The sequence below is a fragment of the Helianthus annuus genome, chromosome 11 (genome assembly GCF_002127325.2).
Source record: "Helianthus annuus cultivar XRQ/B chromosome 11, HanXRQr2.0-SUNRISE, whole genome shotgun sequence".
NCBI lineage: Eukaryota > Viridiplantae > Streptophyta > Magnoliopsida > Asterales > Asteraceae > Helianthus > Helianthus annuus.
This window is the reverse complement of record NC_035443.2, coordinates 61,463,005-61,478,333: the sequence shown is the minus strand read 5'-3', so window position 1 is coordinate 61,478,333 and position 15,329 is coordinate 61,463,005. Positions and strand designations below refer to the sequence as shown.

General features: G+C 40.6%; 1 protein-coding gene across 1 annotated transcript; it reads left to right on the top strand.

Annotated features, from left to right (window-relative positions):
• The first annotated feature begins 12,225 nt into the window (after positions 1 to 12,225).
• Positions 12,226 to 14,314, top strand: LOC110900688. The gene is made up of 2 exons (XM_022147560.1): positions 12,226 to 14,070; positions 14,174 to 14,314. Exons 1-2 carry the CDS (start codon positions 12,226 to 12,228, stop codon positions 14,312 to 14,314), a joined length of 1,986 nt encoding a protein of 661 aa, XP_022003252.1.
• Positions 14,315 to 15,329: the final 1,015 nt, after the last annotated feature.

Below are 15,329 nucleotides of genomic sequence, written 5' to 3'. Positions count from 1 at the left end.
ATTGGATATCTATAGCAAAGGTGCTAATGCCGATCACATGTTATACTGTACGTGCAGGGTGCACCTACAAACAGTTTCTGGACTGCAAGCCAGTCAACTTTGATGGCACAGGAGGTGCTGTCGCCTTTATTCGTTGGACTGAGAAAACTGAATCTGTTCTTCGCATGAGCAAATGCGCACTAGATCAGCAAGTCACCTATATCTCTAGGCTATTCTTGGATGGAGCCCTATCCTGGTGGAATTTGCAAGTACAGACACTTGGTGGAGCTGCTGCCTACGCGTTAACCTGGACCGAACTGAAGGAACTTATGCGCAAAAAGTACTGTTCCCGCGCTGAAATCCAAAGATTGGAAACAGAATTCTGGCATTTAAAGATGGAAGGTCCAAAGATCGCAGAATACGTTCAGAGGTTTCATGACTTATCGCATGTGGTACCCTACATGGTCACTCCGGAGTTCAAAAGGATTGAACGTTTTATTTGGGGATTAGCTCCTCAAATCTTAAGCATGGTGACCTCCTCCAAGCCTGCGACTATTACTGAGGCAATTGATTTGAGCGTGGCTCTCACCGAGGAAGCTATTCACCTGAACAAATTTGATGAAGCTGAGCCAAAGAAGAAAGAGACTCATGTGGAGTCATCAGGAGGTAACAAGCGGAAGTTTTCGAACTTCAAGCAAGGCACTTGCAGTGTGGTTAAGAAAGGGGAACCAAGCACGCCAGCTCAGGTTACAGCTGGTAGTGGGAAGAAAGGAAAAGGATACATGGGCGCCCAGCCCAAGTGTAATACCTGCCAGCGCCACCATTCTGGCCGTTGTGGTTTGAAAGTTTGTGAAGCTTGTGGAAAGACTGGCCACTTGAAGGATTCTTGTTGGGCCACTGTTGGCCAGAAAGGCCAGGGAGGTTTTGGAAACAGAAACACCAACCGGGGCGGAAATGGAAATCGCCCACAAGGGAACAATGGAAGTGATGGAAATAGAGTCAATAATGCTAATCAAGCGGGCGCTGTGAATCGTAACCAGAGGAACAATCAAGCGGGAAATGCTGGTGGAAATGGGCAAAGATCCGGATGCTTCAACTGTGGTGATCTTGGGCATTACAAGAGGAACTGCCCGGAGTTAAATCAAGCTCGTGGTAGAGTATTTAACCTTGAAGCAAGGGAAGCGCGCCAGGATCCCAATGTTGTCACTGGTACGTTCCCTGTAAACCAACGCTATGCATCCGTTTTATTTGATACTGGCGCCGATTATAGCTTCGTGTCGTTAGAGTTTAAGAATATGCTTGGTTTAGCCGCTAGTAAATTAGATGTTCCGTACTCGATCGAATTGGCTAATGGAAAATTGGTAGAAGCCAATGAAGTTATCAGATGTTGTGTGATCGAATTGGGAGAGCGTGAGTTTGCTCTGGATCTACTACCAGTCCAGTTGGGAAGCTTCGACGTGGTGGTAGGAATGGATTGGTTATCAGGCAACAAGGCAGAGATAGTTTGTCACAAAAAGGTAGTTCGTATCCCAACCGAAGATGGTGAAATAATTGTGGTTCACGGAGAGAAGCGTGATACGCCGTTAAGAATTATCAGCTGCTTGAAAGCGCGGAAATGTTTACAGAAGGGATGTGCTGCCTTTCTGGCACACATTGTAGATAAGAAAGCTGAAGAACCGAAGATCGAAGACATCCCTGTCGTGAGGGAATATCCAGAAGTCTTCCCAGAGGACTTGCCTGGATTGCCGCTTCAGAGGCAAGTAGAGTTTCGCATCGATTTAGTTCCAGGCGCCGTGCCTGTGGCTAAGGCACCCTATTGACTTGCTCCGTCTGAGATGCAGGAACTGTCGACACAACATCAAGAGTTGCTAGAAAAGGGATTTATCCGACCAAGCTTCTCGCCTTGGGGAGCTTCAGTTTTGTTTGTCAAGAAAAAGGACGGTAGTTTTCGTATGTGCATTGACTACTGGGAGTTGAACAAGCTGACGATCAAGAATAGATACCCTCTGCCAAGGATTGATGATCTGTTTGACCAACTGCAAGGTTCAAGCTTTTACTCTAAGATCGATCTTCGATCTGGATACCATCAGTTAAGGATACAAGAGGAGAGTATCCCGAAGACAGCCTTCCGAACTCGTTATGGACACTACGAGTTCCTAGTCATGCCGTTTGGGTTGACAAACGCAACGGCAGTATTCATGGATTTGATGAATCGAGTTTGCAAGCCGTATTTGGATAAGTTCGTGATTGTGTTCATTGATGATATCTTGATTTATTCAAAGACAAAGGCCGAGCACGAACAGCATTTAAGAGCCATTTTGGAATTGCTGAAGAAGGAACAACTGTATGCCAAGTTCTCTAAGTGCGAGTTTTGGCTACGAGAAGTACAATTCCTTGGGCACGTGGTAAATGGAGATGGAATCCACGTGGATCCCACCAAGATCGAAGCGATCAAGAATTGGGAAATGCCAAAGACGCCAACCGAGATTCGGCAATTCTTGGGTTTGGCTGGCTATTATCGAAGGTTCATTGAGAACTTTTCAAAAATCGCTCAACCTTTGACGCTCCTCACGTAGAAAGAAAAGAAGTTTGATTGGGGAATCAAACAGGAAGAAGCATTCCAGATATTGAAAGATAAGCTCTGCAACGCACCAATCTTAGCACTACCGGAAGGTACAGATGATTTTGTGGTATACTGTGACGCCTCACGTCAAGGATTGGGTTGCGTGTTGATGCAACGCCAAAAGGTTATTGCTTACGCGTACACGCCAGCTTAAGTATCATCCGGGGAAGGCGAATGTGGTCGCCGATGCCCTAAGTTGAAAGGAGAGGATCAAGCCCATAAGGGTTAGGGCTTTGGAAATGATTATTCAGACCGATCTTTCTTTGCGCATTCGTGCCGCGCAGAAAGAAGCTCTCAAGGAAAGAAACCTTGAAGAAGAATATCTCCGTGGGATGGAGAAGCTATTGGTACCAAACAGGGAAGGAATGTTATGTTTTGAGAAAAGGATTTGGGTTCCTTTGTTTGGAGGATTAAGGAAGGTTATTTTCGATGAAGCTCACAAGTCGCGGTACTCTATCCACCCTGGAGTGGATAAGATGTACCAAGATCTTAAGGATTATTATTGGTGGCCTAGGATGAAAGGCGATGTGGCTGTTTATGTGAGCAAATGTTTAACTTGCGCTAAGGTTAAAGCGGAATACCAGAAGCTTTCAGGACTTCTGCAACAACCGGAAATTCCCAAGTGGAAGTGGGAACAAATCTCCATGGATTTTGTTACGAAGTTGCCAAGAACGCCAAAAGGCCATGACACTATTTGGGTAATAGTGGATCGATTAACGAAGTCAGCACACTTCTTACCTATCAGAGAGAAGGATAATACGAGCAAGTTGGCCGAAATTTACATGAGAGAAATTGTTACACGCCATGGAGTACCTCTCTCAATCATCTCTGATAGAGACGGAAGGTTCGTCTCAAGGATTTGGCAATCCTTCCAAGAAGCTTTTGGCTTGCAATTGAATATGAGCACCGCGTTTCACCCGCAGACCAACGGGCAAAGCGAACGGACGATACAGACTTTGGAAGACATGCTGAGAGCGTGTGTTATGGATTTGGGCGGTAGCTGGGATAAGCATTTGCCTTTGGTTGAATTTTCATACAACAACAGCTATCACGCCAGTATTGATGCTGCGCCATTCGAAGCTCTCTATGGCCACAAGTGCAGATCACCGCTTTGTTGGTCTGACGCAGGTGATAGACAGTTGGTTGGTCCTGATGTGGTCCAGGAAACCACAGACAAGATTGCACAGATCCGAGATCGCATCAGTGCGGCTCGTGACCGTCAGAAAGCCTACGCGGATCGAAAAAGGAAGCCTCTGGAGTTTGAGGTAGGAGATATGGTTTTGTTGAAGGTATCACCCTGGAAGGGTGTGGCACGCTTCGGGAAGCGTGGGAAGTTGAATCCGCGGTATATGGGCCCGTTCAGAATTCTGGAAAGAATTGGGTCCGTAGCATACAAGTTGGATCTACCTGCCGAACTTAATGGTGTTCACGATACGTTCCACGTATCAAATTTGAGAAAGAGTCCAACGCAAGATACCGTTGTCATTCCTACCGACGAAATTCATGTTGACGACACGCTCCACTTCGTTGAAGAACCCGTTGAGGTTACGGATTGGAAAGTGAACAAGACCCACCGGAGCAGTGTCAAGCTCGTCAAGGTTCGTTGGAATGCCAGGCATGGTCCTGAATACACCTGGGAACGTGAGGACCGGATGAAAGAGAAATACCCCCACCTATTTCCTAAGAACCCTGCGACTAGAAGCAGAACTTAAAATTTCGGGACAAAATTTTTCTAACGGGGGGAGAATGTGACAACCCTCACTAAACCAGGTATCCGTACGGTTTAATTAATAATTAATTGCTGCTTAATTACTGTGCTTACTTGAAATTACTGATGAACTGCTACTTGATTTCTGATACTTGTATATTCCTGCATCATACTTTACATACCGTCACTACATTATTTACTTACTGAACTCTAGTGACAAACATGATGCACAAAAGCACAGTAGCACTATGAACGGATAACCTATTGAGCATGCTGATAAAGCCAGCATCAGGCAGACATTGCCTCTAAGGCCTGTATGAGCCAGAAATATTTTACTACACCCATAGTGAGTGTAGGGATACAAGGGTTGTAGAACTGCGTCTCTAGGGATAAGTTACAATGACTGGATGTGCCTAGGACATACACTAAGCACAAAACTCAGCACTTTAATTAACAATTCAGCTTTTAGCTAACTAATAAAGTGCCAAAACATGAGAAAAACATTACTAGACACTTTCCAAAGTGTCGGGAATAAGTTGTGTCACTAAAAAGGGTATTAACGACACTCCAAAGCTTTGTTAAGCACTTTAACGGATTACTATCCAACCGAACAACCGGACTATACCCGGAACATGAAAATATTGCCATTAACATTATTGGTCTTTTTCTGAGCCAGTTAGGGTCCCTGAATACCCTAACACCCGCCATAAAGCACATCACATAACTAACCGGGTTAAGTACCTAACTAACTTACTTAACCTAACTCTAAGCTAACTAATACTTGGAAATGGACTAGAACCCCCCCCCCCCCCACTAACCGGCCCCAAACTAGAGGGGACACACTTAGGTTTCTTTTTATTATTTTAATCCAAGATGTTTAGTATCTATATGACATGAGAACCCTTGGACATTAGCCTAAGCATTGTCTATAAGTAACATCTCTTGCACACTTGACATTCACATTTCATAACACCAAACACACTCTCCTCTCTTGCTCTCTACAAGCTTCGGCCGAACCCCCTAACCATCCATCATCATTTTTCGAGTTTGAACATCACATTCCAAGATCATTCTAGCATCAAGGGTCACATATAAGGAGGTTTGGTGCAAACGGAAGGCGAAGGACCTCGTTCTCTTGCTTTTATCCACCCTATTTGCGCTTAGATTCTTCCCTAGCCTCGAGCTAGTGGTATGTTACTTAAATCACTTACTTGAACTATTTTGAAGTGGTTAATATGTTGAGTAACGATTAAAACTCGAAATCTTACAAGATGATGATTTAAAGTCTACTAAAAACACAAATAAAGATGGTTAAAAGCTCATATGGTGTGTAAATGTTGTAGTATTTATTTTGTGTGGATATTTGGACCCGATCTATGTTGTGGTAGCTCGGATCATCATTTAACCCGGGTTGGTCATGATCATGGATCATGACATAAGGTTGTCTTGAATGAAACAAGGGTTAAAAGATGAAACTCTACCACACACGAATCATGAACTTGTGTAAAAGCGTTTTTACTTGTAAAATAGTGTTTAAAACTAGCGGATCTACGCATCTACAAATGGTATTTTCAAAGGACCGAGTGTCAAGAAAATCATGTTTTTCTAAAAACGGATCTTACACTAACAAGTATGATTTTTATAAACCACAAGTGTGTAAACACTCGTGTAACGCAAAGTTTCGACAAAATAACAATTTTTGTAAAAGATGACAAGAAGATGTAAAGACGGACTTTCTGTAGAAACGGGGTTTTTATGAAATCGGTTTGACTTATATAAAGATCCGCTAAAAGTAATGAGATTTACTTCGTATTTTTAAGTAAATCAGAAGTTCATGAAATTTATGCGAATTACATATTTGTTAACTAGTTTGTTGACATATTGAATATTGTGTGGATTTAAAAAGAAAATTGTTGGATTGATTTGTAAAAGAAAATGATACGCTTGAAAGCGTGGCCACCTCCAGTTACAGAGGAAACTCTGGCGAAATTTTTCCAAAAACCTAACACTTAGAATTATTTTCACCATAAGTGTTAGAAATACTTTTTGACATGTTTTCAAAATATATAAATTTCGCCACGACTTTATTTACAAAATATCGGAGGTGGGATTTTCACAAAATTAAACGTGATAAATATATATTTAGTAAATATATTTTCACAACATTATTTGTGATTATTTTGTGAAGTATATAATATTATTTTTAGGGTAAAAATAATATTATCGAACGTTAACGAATCCAAAATAATACGAACGCTTTCACGATAAATATATAAGTTACACCGGTAATTACTATTACCACTCGATCGTTAAAACGTAACTTACGCAATTTACGGAAATAATTATGAACGCGTATATTTGACAAAGTATTATTTTGGGAGTATTTTGTGAAGTAAAATATAATATTTTTGAGAAAAATATTTATATTTTGGAGTTAGAAATAAATATATATTAAGTGAGACTTAATAATATATTTTCAAGATATACGAACACACATGTATTAAATCCCCCATCCTTGGGAAGGAAAATAATTACCAAGTATATACGGAATGTAAACACGAAATAGTTGTCTAACTATTTCCCAAAAACCTAAACCATAAAGCTAAGGCACGGCCGTCCTTCTGATAGAGTTAGTACATGTAGGTCGTTGCACAGCTGCTTGACTTGGAGTATACTTGGTAGAGACGCACCGACAGTGAGTTCATGTCCCCCTTTTCTCTTAACTGTTTTCAGTTTTTTTTTTTAAAACTGCGGGGGTGAAATACATGTTACTATGATATCGAATATTTCTTATATGGTATGGTTAGCGTAAGGAGGGTTATTACTTAGATCATGTGAATGGTAAGGCGGAAACATGAGGTCATTAATCCTCAGGGTAGGACAGAGGGGCAGGAGCGATAGATCTATTTGGGTGTAGCGAGCCCAGTCCCAGGCCCAACATAACGGACCTCGGGATGACTTTGTACCCGACGCATAAATCTGCTAGGTTTGAGCCTTCGTGCTTGCATTTCACACATATCAATGGCCTTGCAAACCATTGGTGATCTCTTTTTCCTTATTTGCTACATACCAGGATTTTGATAAATACAAAGGTTTATTTACTCACTTACACATGAACTCGCTCAACATTATTGTTGATTTTTCAACTTACATGTATTTCAGGGAATTAAAGGATCTGGCACGGTATGGCACGTTTTCCCGCTGCACTAGTACGAGGTCATCCGGGTTTAGGGAATGTGACTCTTTCCTGGACAAGTCACAGTCCTTAAACCATGTTTATGTTATGTTTAAGTTTGTAATGTTTGTTGAACAAGGTTATGGTTGTTAGGGTGTGTTCCCGTTAAAACAATGTTGTTGATTTTGGATTTTAAAACTAAATTAAATGGATGATCTTGCATGGTTTTTATTCATATAGCTTTGTTATGGTTAAGCTATGGTATTAAGAAGTCACACCAAATTAACCACGCTTCCGCAAAGCCAGTAATTGTAATTGCGAATTACAATTAATGAAGAGAGATAGTGTCAGACAGGCACGGGGCCGTGCCCAGCGGACACGGGGCCGTGCCCAGGCCTCTGTTCAGCCTATAAATAGGAGTGCTTGGATTCATTGCAACTCATCCCTTGGCACACCACCTCTCTCACACTTCATCCACCACCCACCACCATCACAACACCATCATCCACCACCATCATCCATTGTCCATCATAGAGTGTGTGAGTCGTCTCGGGATCCAAGATTGATCGTAAGAGTTCTTGACAATCAAGGCCATGTTTGCCTAAGTCTCTTACATCACTTGGTGAAGACAAGTGTTTAGTATAATACTTTTTATTTTTAATCTTTTGCACTTCTTAATTGGTTTTGTATTAATGACTTTAATAACTAGTTGCTTATGTTGAAGGTGATTCTTCCTTATCGTTTGTCCGTGGTGTCTTGGCATTATTTTACTGTCTATATAAAATAAAAGATTTTCACCATTCATATCTCCACGGTCTATATGGAGGTATGTTGGCTACCTGGTCGGGGGTTAAGGGAACGGTTTGGTAAGAGTGTTGCCCTTGTTCAGCGTTTAGAGGTCCTGCAAGGGACCTGGGTCAAATTTAGTAGGACCTCCTTCAATACCCAAAGGTGTTGGATTGCGGGGGTCCAAACTCTTTGATCCCCTCATAAGTTAACTACTATTAATACTATAACCCGGCTATTTAGAACTGTATACCTGCTGACTCAGACCACTTAGTCGAGGGTAACGTCACCTCCAAAAGAGGGGCCTACCATAATTTGCATTAATAACTTAATTAATTATCTTTCAATAATCCAACCCTTTAGGATTGTATCCTTGCTGACTCAAACTACTGGGTTGAGGGTAACGTCGCCTTCAAAAGAGGGGCCTACTACAATAACTAAGATAATCTCTTAAACAAGTGAAAAAGTGAGAAAATAATCAAAGGTTATACTAACACACGAGTCGGATCCAAGTGATTCATCTTGTCTATCTGTTTTTATTTTTATTTTATTTTTCAGCATTTAGTTAGTTTTATTTTCTTAGTTTAAAAAATCTTTTTCTAACATTTTGATTTGATTAGACGTTGAGGATAAACCGGTACTAAAAGCTCTTGTGTCGTTGGACGACCTCGGTATCTTACGAACACTATACTACGTCCACGATGGGTGCACTTGCCCATATGTGTGTTTAGTGTTAGTAAATATCGTGTTTTATAAATTTAAAACTTGGCTAAAAAGTGTAAAAAGGGTTTAAAATATATATCTAAAATATATTACACTACACACGTATCAAGTTTTTTGGCGCCGTTGCCGGGGACACAAGGATTTTAAGAAAGTTAGGAATCAACGGCCTAATCATTTTTTTTATTTTCTTTTAATTTTTTAGGATTTTCTTAGTTTTTCAGCTTCTGCAGAGCTCAGCACGGGCCGTGCCTGGTCGGACACGGGCCGTGCCCAGCATTGTTACTGACAGTTTTTAGTTTTCCAAGTTACAGAAGGCTGACCACGGGGCCGTGTCGGTGCAACACGGGGCCGTGTCCAAACTCTCCAGTAACTGGGATCTGGAAAACAATCACTGTAACTCCAACCACGGGCCGTGTTCACTGAGCACGGTGCCGTGGTGAACCTTCTGACCAACAGTCTTTTTTGTTTTTGTTGCAGGACTTGGAACCAGACGCCACCTCTACGTAGTGTATGAGCTCCAGTTCTAATAAAGACATAAAAGAACCTCTAGAAGAACCCGAACGCTTTCTCAGAAAAAGACTAAAAGCTAAAAGCCAAGAGAAGGTTTCGGGGAACCCACCTCCAATGGCGGACCAACGTACCCTCACGGATTATCTACGACCCACCGTAGGTAATCTCGGCGCCACTATCATTGCACCGAATGTTGAAGCCAATAACTTCGAACTTCGGCCGCATTTGATACAGATGCTTCAAAACTCTGCAACCTTCCATGGGCTTGCGGACGAGGATCCCCATCTACATATTACTAATGTAACATCCCATAATTTATAAGGTTAGATACTTTAATATTTAAAAGTTTATGATTAGTTATGATTATTTTGTAAATAACTTAAAGGAAGTTTACTAAAATGTAGAGGGGTATTAATGAAACAATAAACCAACATGGAGGGTTAAGAATGTAAAATTTTATATTAAATCATTTAGTAAAATTAAAATCCTAGAATGTTCTGGGGGTGTTGGTCGCGACCAGAGAAGGGAAAAAGGGGGAAACCCTAATTGCATGATTCAACCTCAAAATTCAGCAAGATTGTGAAGGATTAGAGTCATAAATCGCATGCTAGTGTCTAAATACTCTCTAATCCAAGTGATTTGAACATAAGGTAAGATAAAATCTCACAATTTGATGTTTGTTGATGAACTAGGGTTTATACCAATTCGTGAATTAGTATGGAATTAGATTGTATGTGAGTTAGAATCATCATGTAGAAGGTATATTGTGCATGAATTCGATTTACTAAAGAGTTTGGGGGAAAAACCCACTTGTTCTAGCATGATAGTGAATAGATTGTTGATTAGTTGAGTAAATCTTCAAATAAAATTGTATGAATGATAGAGTATTGGTAGATTATATTGTGTAGAATGAATATTTGAACATGAGTGATTGATTATGTGAAAGGTGATGTATTCTAGTGAATTTATGCATAAGATACATGTACATAAGGCTTGATAAGTAGTACGCATGTTAGGTGTTTGATGAAATGCCTCAATGATAATCTAAGTAGTCTAAATAAATCATTGTGAATGGATTTGTATGATGAAATTAAAGTATTGTCAATTGTTATATGAGTAGCATTGATACTTGAAAGTGTGATTAAGAATGTAAGGGCTATGATCTAAATAAGAACGAATTCATGTAGGATCGAAAGAAGAAGGAGCTAGTTCCGGATCACAAGCAAAGGCACAAGATCGAGGTAAGTTCGTTACTTACATTTTAGTTATGAGATTAATCAATCGCCTCCTTTGATGATTTGATATACAATTTAATGTGTTCGTTTCAAACAAGAATGTGAAAGTGAGAATCCGTAGCGAACCATAGTGATGGGCTCGGTTCGGGTTCGAATGGAAGGGAATTAAATGGAAGTTTTCTCCTTAATCCGTACTAAACGGGTTATTGGGGACATATGAGAGATAGTATGCATATTCAACTAGAATGATTTGAAATATAATAAGAATGATTGGTAAGATATCTTGTAAACCCGTGAACATGTATTATAAGCGAATGAAAATGTTAAGTGCACTATGCTAATGTATATGTTTTATTGAATGGTTGTAGGTAAAGCACAAGTTTAATCGTCGTTGCGTCACTCGGATATGAACACACCTTGATCACCCGTGATACGCTTCCGCCTCTTTTGTAGTAATTTCAAATGTTAATAGTTTTGTAATGTCTAGTTGTGTTGAAGTCTTTAATCTTTAACTAGTTGTTTGCAAGTATTTAGTACTTAGAACTCAATGTTTGAAATGGTGGTTGAAAATGTTATGTTCTTTTGGCGTTTTATGGAAAGTGTCGTAGTTCGAGTATTTTGATAAAGTATAAACAGGGAATTTGTCCAAGTTACGAATGGGTCATGCCCAAATTTTAAATTTTTGGGTGATTTAAATATGTGTCGTTTTTGTAACTTGCAAGTACCAAATTAGGGGGTGTTTCAAGTTGGTATCAGAGCCTAGGTTTGAGGGATTCGAACACAATGTAGTGCCCGAACTCAAACCGAAAGCTCAAAAGAATGGGTGTGTTCGCTCCGAGACGCAAATAGAGGTAAGAACTTTTAAGAAAGTTTTATAGTAATTAATGTTATAAGTTATAAGTGTTAGAATGAGTTTTGAATATAGCAATAGTAGTAAATGGTGCATTGGAATATTTAGGGGTTAGTAGAATTGAAACCGTGTGCGAAAACGATTCGGAATGGTCAAAAATATGAAGTTTGGGATGAATTTCGCTGGGCACCACCGTAGCTTACGATGGCCACCGTAAGCTACGGTAGGTACTGGGCAAAAAATAATGCTGTCGTAAGACAGGAGTGAAGCACCGTAAAGCATAATTCAGCACCGTAAGCTACGGTGCTCACCGTAGCTTACGGTGACTATCAAAGTTGCTGAATTTTTTTTATGTTGTTTGTTTGAGCACGGGGTTTGTTTTAATTAGTTCCTAAGGCCCCGTAATCCTTTAATAAGATCATTATGCATCAAGAAGGTTGAAAGAAAATGTCTAATAAGAAAGAAGGTATGATTTAGGATGAAATGGTCTAGCAATACAACATTCTCATCAAGAATGACAACGTGTAAAGTATGAATAGTAAATAGAATGAAATATGTGATAGAATGAATATGTATGAGCCAAGAGGGATGCATAAAAAGAGAATTTTTAATATATAGAATGAATGTTTTATGTAGATGACGGACACAAGTAATGTAGATGATGCTGAAATAGCCCGTCAAGAGGCATTCAATAATAAGATGATAGAAGCGGCAGAAAAAGTGATGAATGCCAACCTTCCCAAGTTAGCTCAAGAAGTTGAGAGCCGAGTTTTGGGGGTTGTTAATGAGATGATGACTAGCAAGATTGAGGAGTTAAAAGAAATGCTTGAAGGGTCCAGGGCTAAAAGCAAGGAACGAAGGTGTACATATAAGGATTTTATGGCATGTAATCCCTTTTCATACAATGGGGAGGTGGATCCGGTGAAGTGTCAAAGATGGATAGCAAACATTGAAGCCGTATTTGTACGTAGTCGATGTGAGAAAGAAGATCAAGTAATGTTTGCTACGGGTCAACTTCAGCAACAGGCCAAAGATTGGTGGGATACCCAAAGTAAGGAGATAGGGGAAGTGAGACTCCAAACTTTAACATGGCAGGAATTCAAAGAGTTGTTCCTAAAATATCATTGCCCGCAATCGGCAATTGATAGAATACAAGATGAGTTCTTGCATCTTCGTCAACAGAATGAGTCCATTGATGAAATTACCAACATATTCTTCGATAAGTTAAAGTTCTGTGATGATTTCGTCAAGTCAGAAAGGATGAAGATAAACCGGTATTATGGAATGTTGAAGGCCGAATATAGGGAGTTCATTACCCCTTCGAAGTGTGAAACTCTAAGTGAACTTATCAATTTAGCCCGGGATAGGGAGATAGAACTGAAGCGACAAGTGGAAAGAGGTGAGAAAAGAGTTGCTGAAAAGCCGTCAACTACGAACCCATCTAAGAAGCCTAAGCAGCATGACACAAGAACTAAAGGAGGGTCTAAGGGTAGTATTCCCCCATGCAAAACTTGTGGAAAGCTTCACACTGGAGAATGTCTAATGGGAAAGAAGGGGTGTTACAACTGTGGTCAGGAGGGACATCCTTACTTTAAGTGCCCTAGTCCCGTGAGGACGTGTTTCAATTGTTTCACTCCCGGTCATGTAAAAGCTGATTGTCCAAAGCTTAAACAACAAGGGCAGAAGGATGAAAAGAAGAATGAAAATCAGAAGGCTCGGGGAAGAATGTTTCAGATTACCACTGAGGAAGCCAAGGCCTCACCGAATGTCGTGTCAGGTATTTTCTTAATCAACCAAATACCCGTGAATGTGTTATTCGATTCTGGTGCTAGCAAATCTTTCGTGTCAGACGAACTTATGTGTTACCCCTCTTTTAGAAAGGAACGAATGTCTGTACCCTTAGAAGTAGAAGTAGCGGATAGTAAAAGTTATTTGTTATGTGAAATTTGTAAGAATTGTAAGATAACCATAGAAAACGAAGAATTTGAAATAGATCTCATTCCTATGACTTTGGGGGAATTCAAGGTGGTAGTAGGGATGGATTGGTTATCCCGCTATCACGCGGAAATTCGATGCGAGGCAAAAGTTATTCATGTATTCTCACCTAGTGGGGCTCGAATAAGCATTTGTGGGGAAAGAAAGTTAGAGACAAAACTGTGCACGATTGTCGAGGCGGTGAAGCACGCAAGGAATGAGGGTAAGGTTTACTTGGTTTATGTAGTGGATACAAGACAGAAGGTGCCTGAAATTGGAGAAGTAGAAGTGGTGAATGAATATGCGGATGTGTTTCCGGATGAATTACCGGGATTGCCACCTGAGCGAGAGGTGGAATTCCGAATCGAATTAAACCCGGGTGCCAAGCCAGTGGCTAAAGCTCCTTATAGATTAGCTCCCACTGAGATGCGAGAGCTAATGACACAGATACAGGAATTACTCGATAAGGGTTTCGTACGCCCGAGTGTGTCGCCTTGGGGAGCCCCGGTACTTTTTGTGAAAAAGAAAGACGGCACGATGCGCATGTGTATAGATTATCGAGATTTGAACAAGTTGACTGTGAAGAATAAATACCCTTTACCTCGAATAGATGATCTTTTTGACCAACTGCAAGGAGCAAGTTGGTTTTCAAAAATCGATTTGCGTTCGAGGTATCACTAACTTCGGGTACGGGAAGAAGATGTTGCAAAAACTGCGTTCAGGACCCGATATGGGCATTACGAGTTTTTAGTAATGCCATTCGGACTGACTAACGCCCCGGCCGCTTTCATGGATTTGATGAATAGAGTATGTCGGCCCATGCTGGATAAGTCTGTTATAGTATTTATAGATGATATCCTTGTGTACTCTCGCAGTAGAGCCGAACATGCAAATCATTTGCGTGAAGTGTTAGAGATTCTTCGGAAAGAGAAGTTATATGCTAAGTTTTCCAAATGTGCCTTCTGGCTTAGAGTGGTGCAATTTCTTGGCCACGTCATTAATAAAGATGGTGTCTTGGTAGACCCAACTAAAGTAGAGGCTGTTGTAAACTGGGTTCCTCCTAAGAACCCGAGTGAAGTGAGAAGTTTTCTGGGATTGGCTGGGTATTACCGAAGGTTTATACAGGATTTTTCCAAAATAGCGTTACCTTTAACCAGACTAACCAAGAAGAATGAGAAGTTTGTGTGGGGAGTTGAGCAAGAGAAGGCATTCCAAACTTTGAAGAGTAAGCTGTCTGACACCCCAATTTTAACCTTACCCGAAGGTTCAGAAGACTTGGTAGTATACACGGATGCTTCACATCAGGGCTTGGGGGCTGTTCTAATGCAACGGGGTAAAGTGATAGCATATGCTTCAAGGCAGCTTAAACCACATGAAAGTAACTACCCAACACATGATTTAGAATTGGCTGCAGTAGTATTCGCGTTGAAACTGTGGCGACATTATTTGTACGGAATTAAATGTACCATATATTCGGATCACAAAAGTCTCAAGTATTTCTTCGAGCAAAAAGACTTGAATATGAGACAAAGAAGGTGGTTAGAATTAATTAAAGATTATGATTGTGAAATCCTTTATCATCCGGGGAAGGCCAATGTCGTAGCAGATGCGTTAAGCCGGAAAGAATACCCATCACCCATACAAATTAAATCAATGAAACTGACTGTCACCCCTAAACTTTTGGAGTTGATCAAGGAAGCCCAAATAAAATCCTTGAATGGTGATCCAAAGAAGGAAATAATGAAAGGCCTAATTGGAGAATTAAA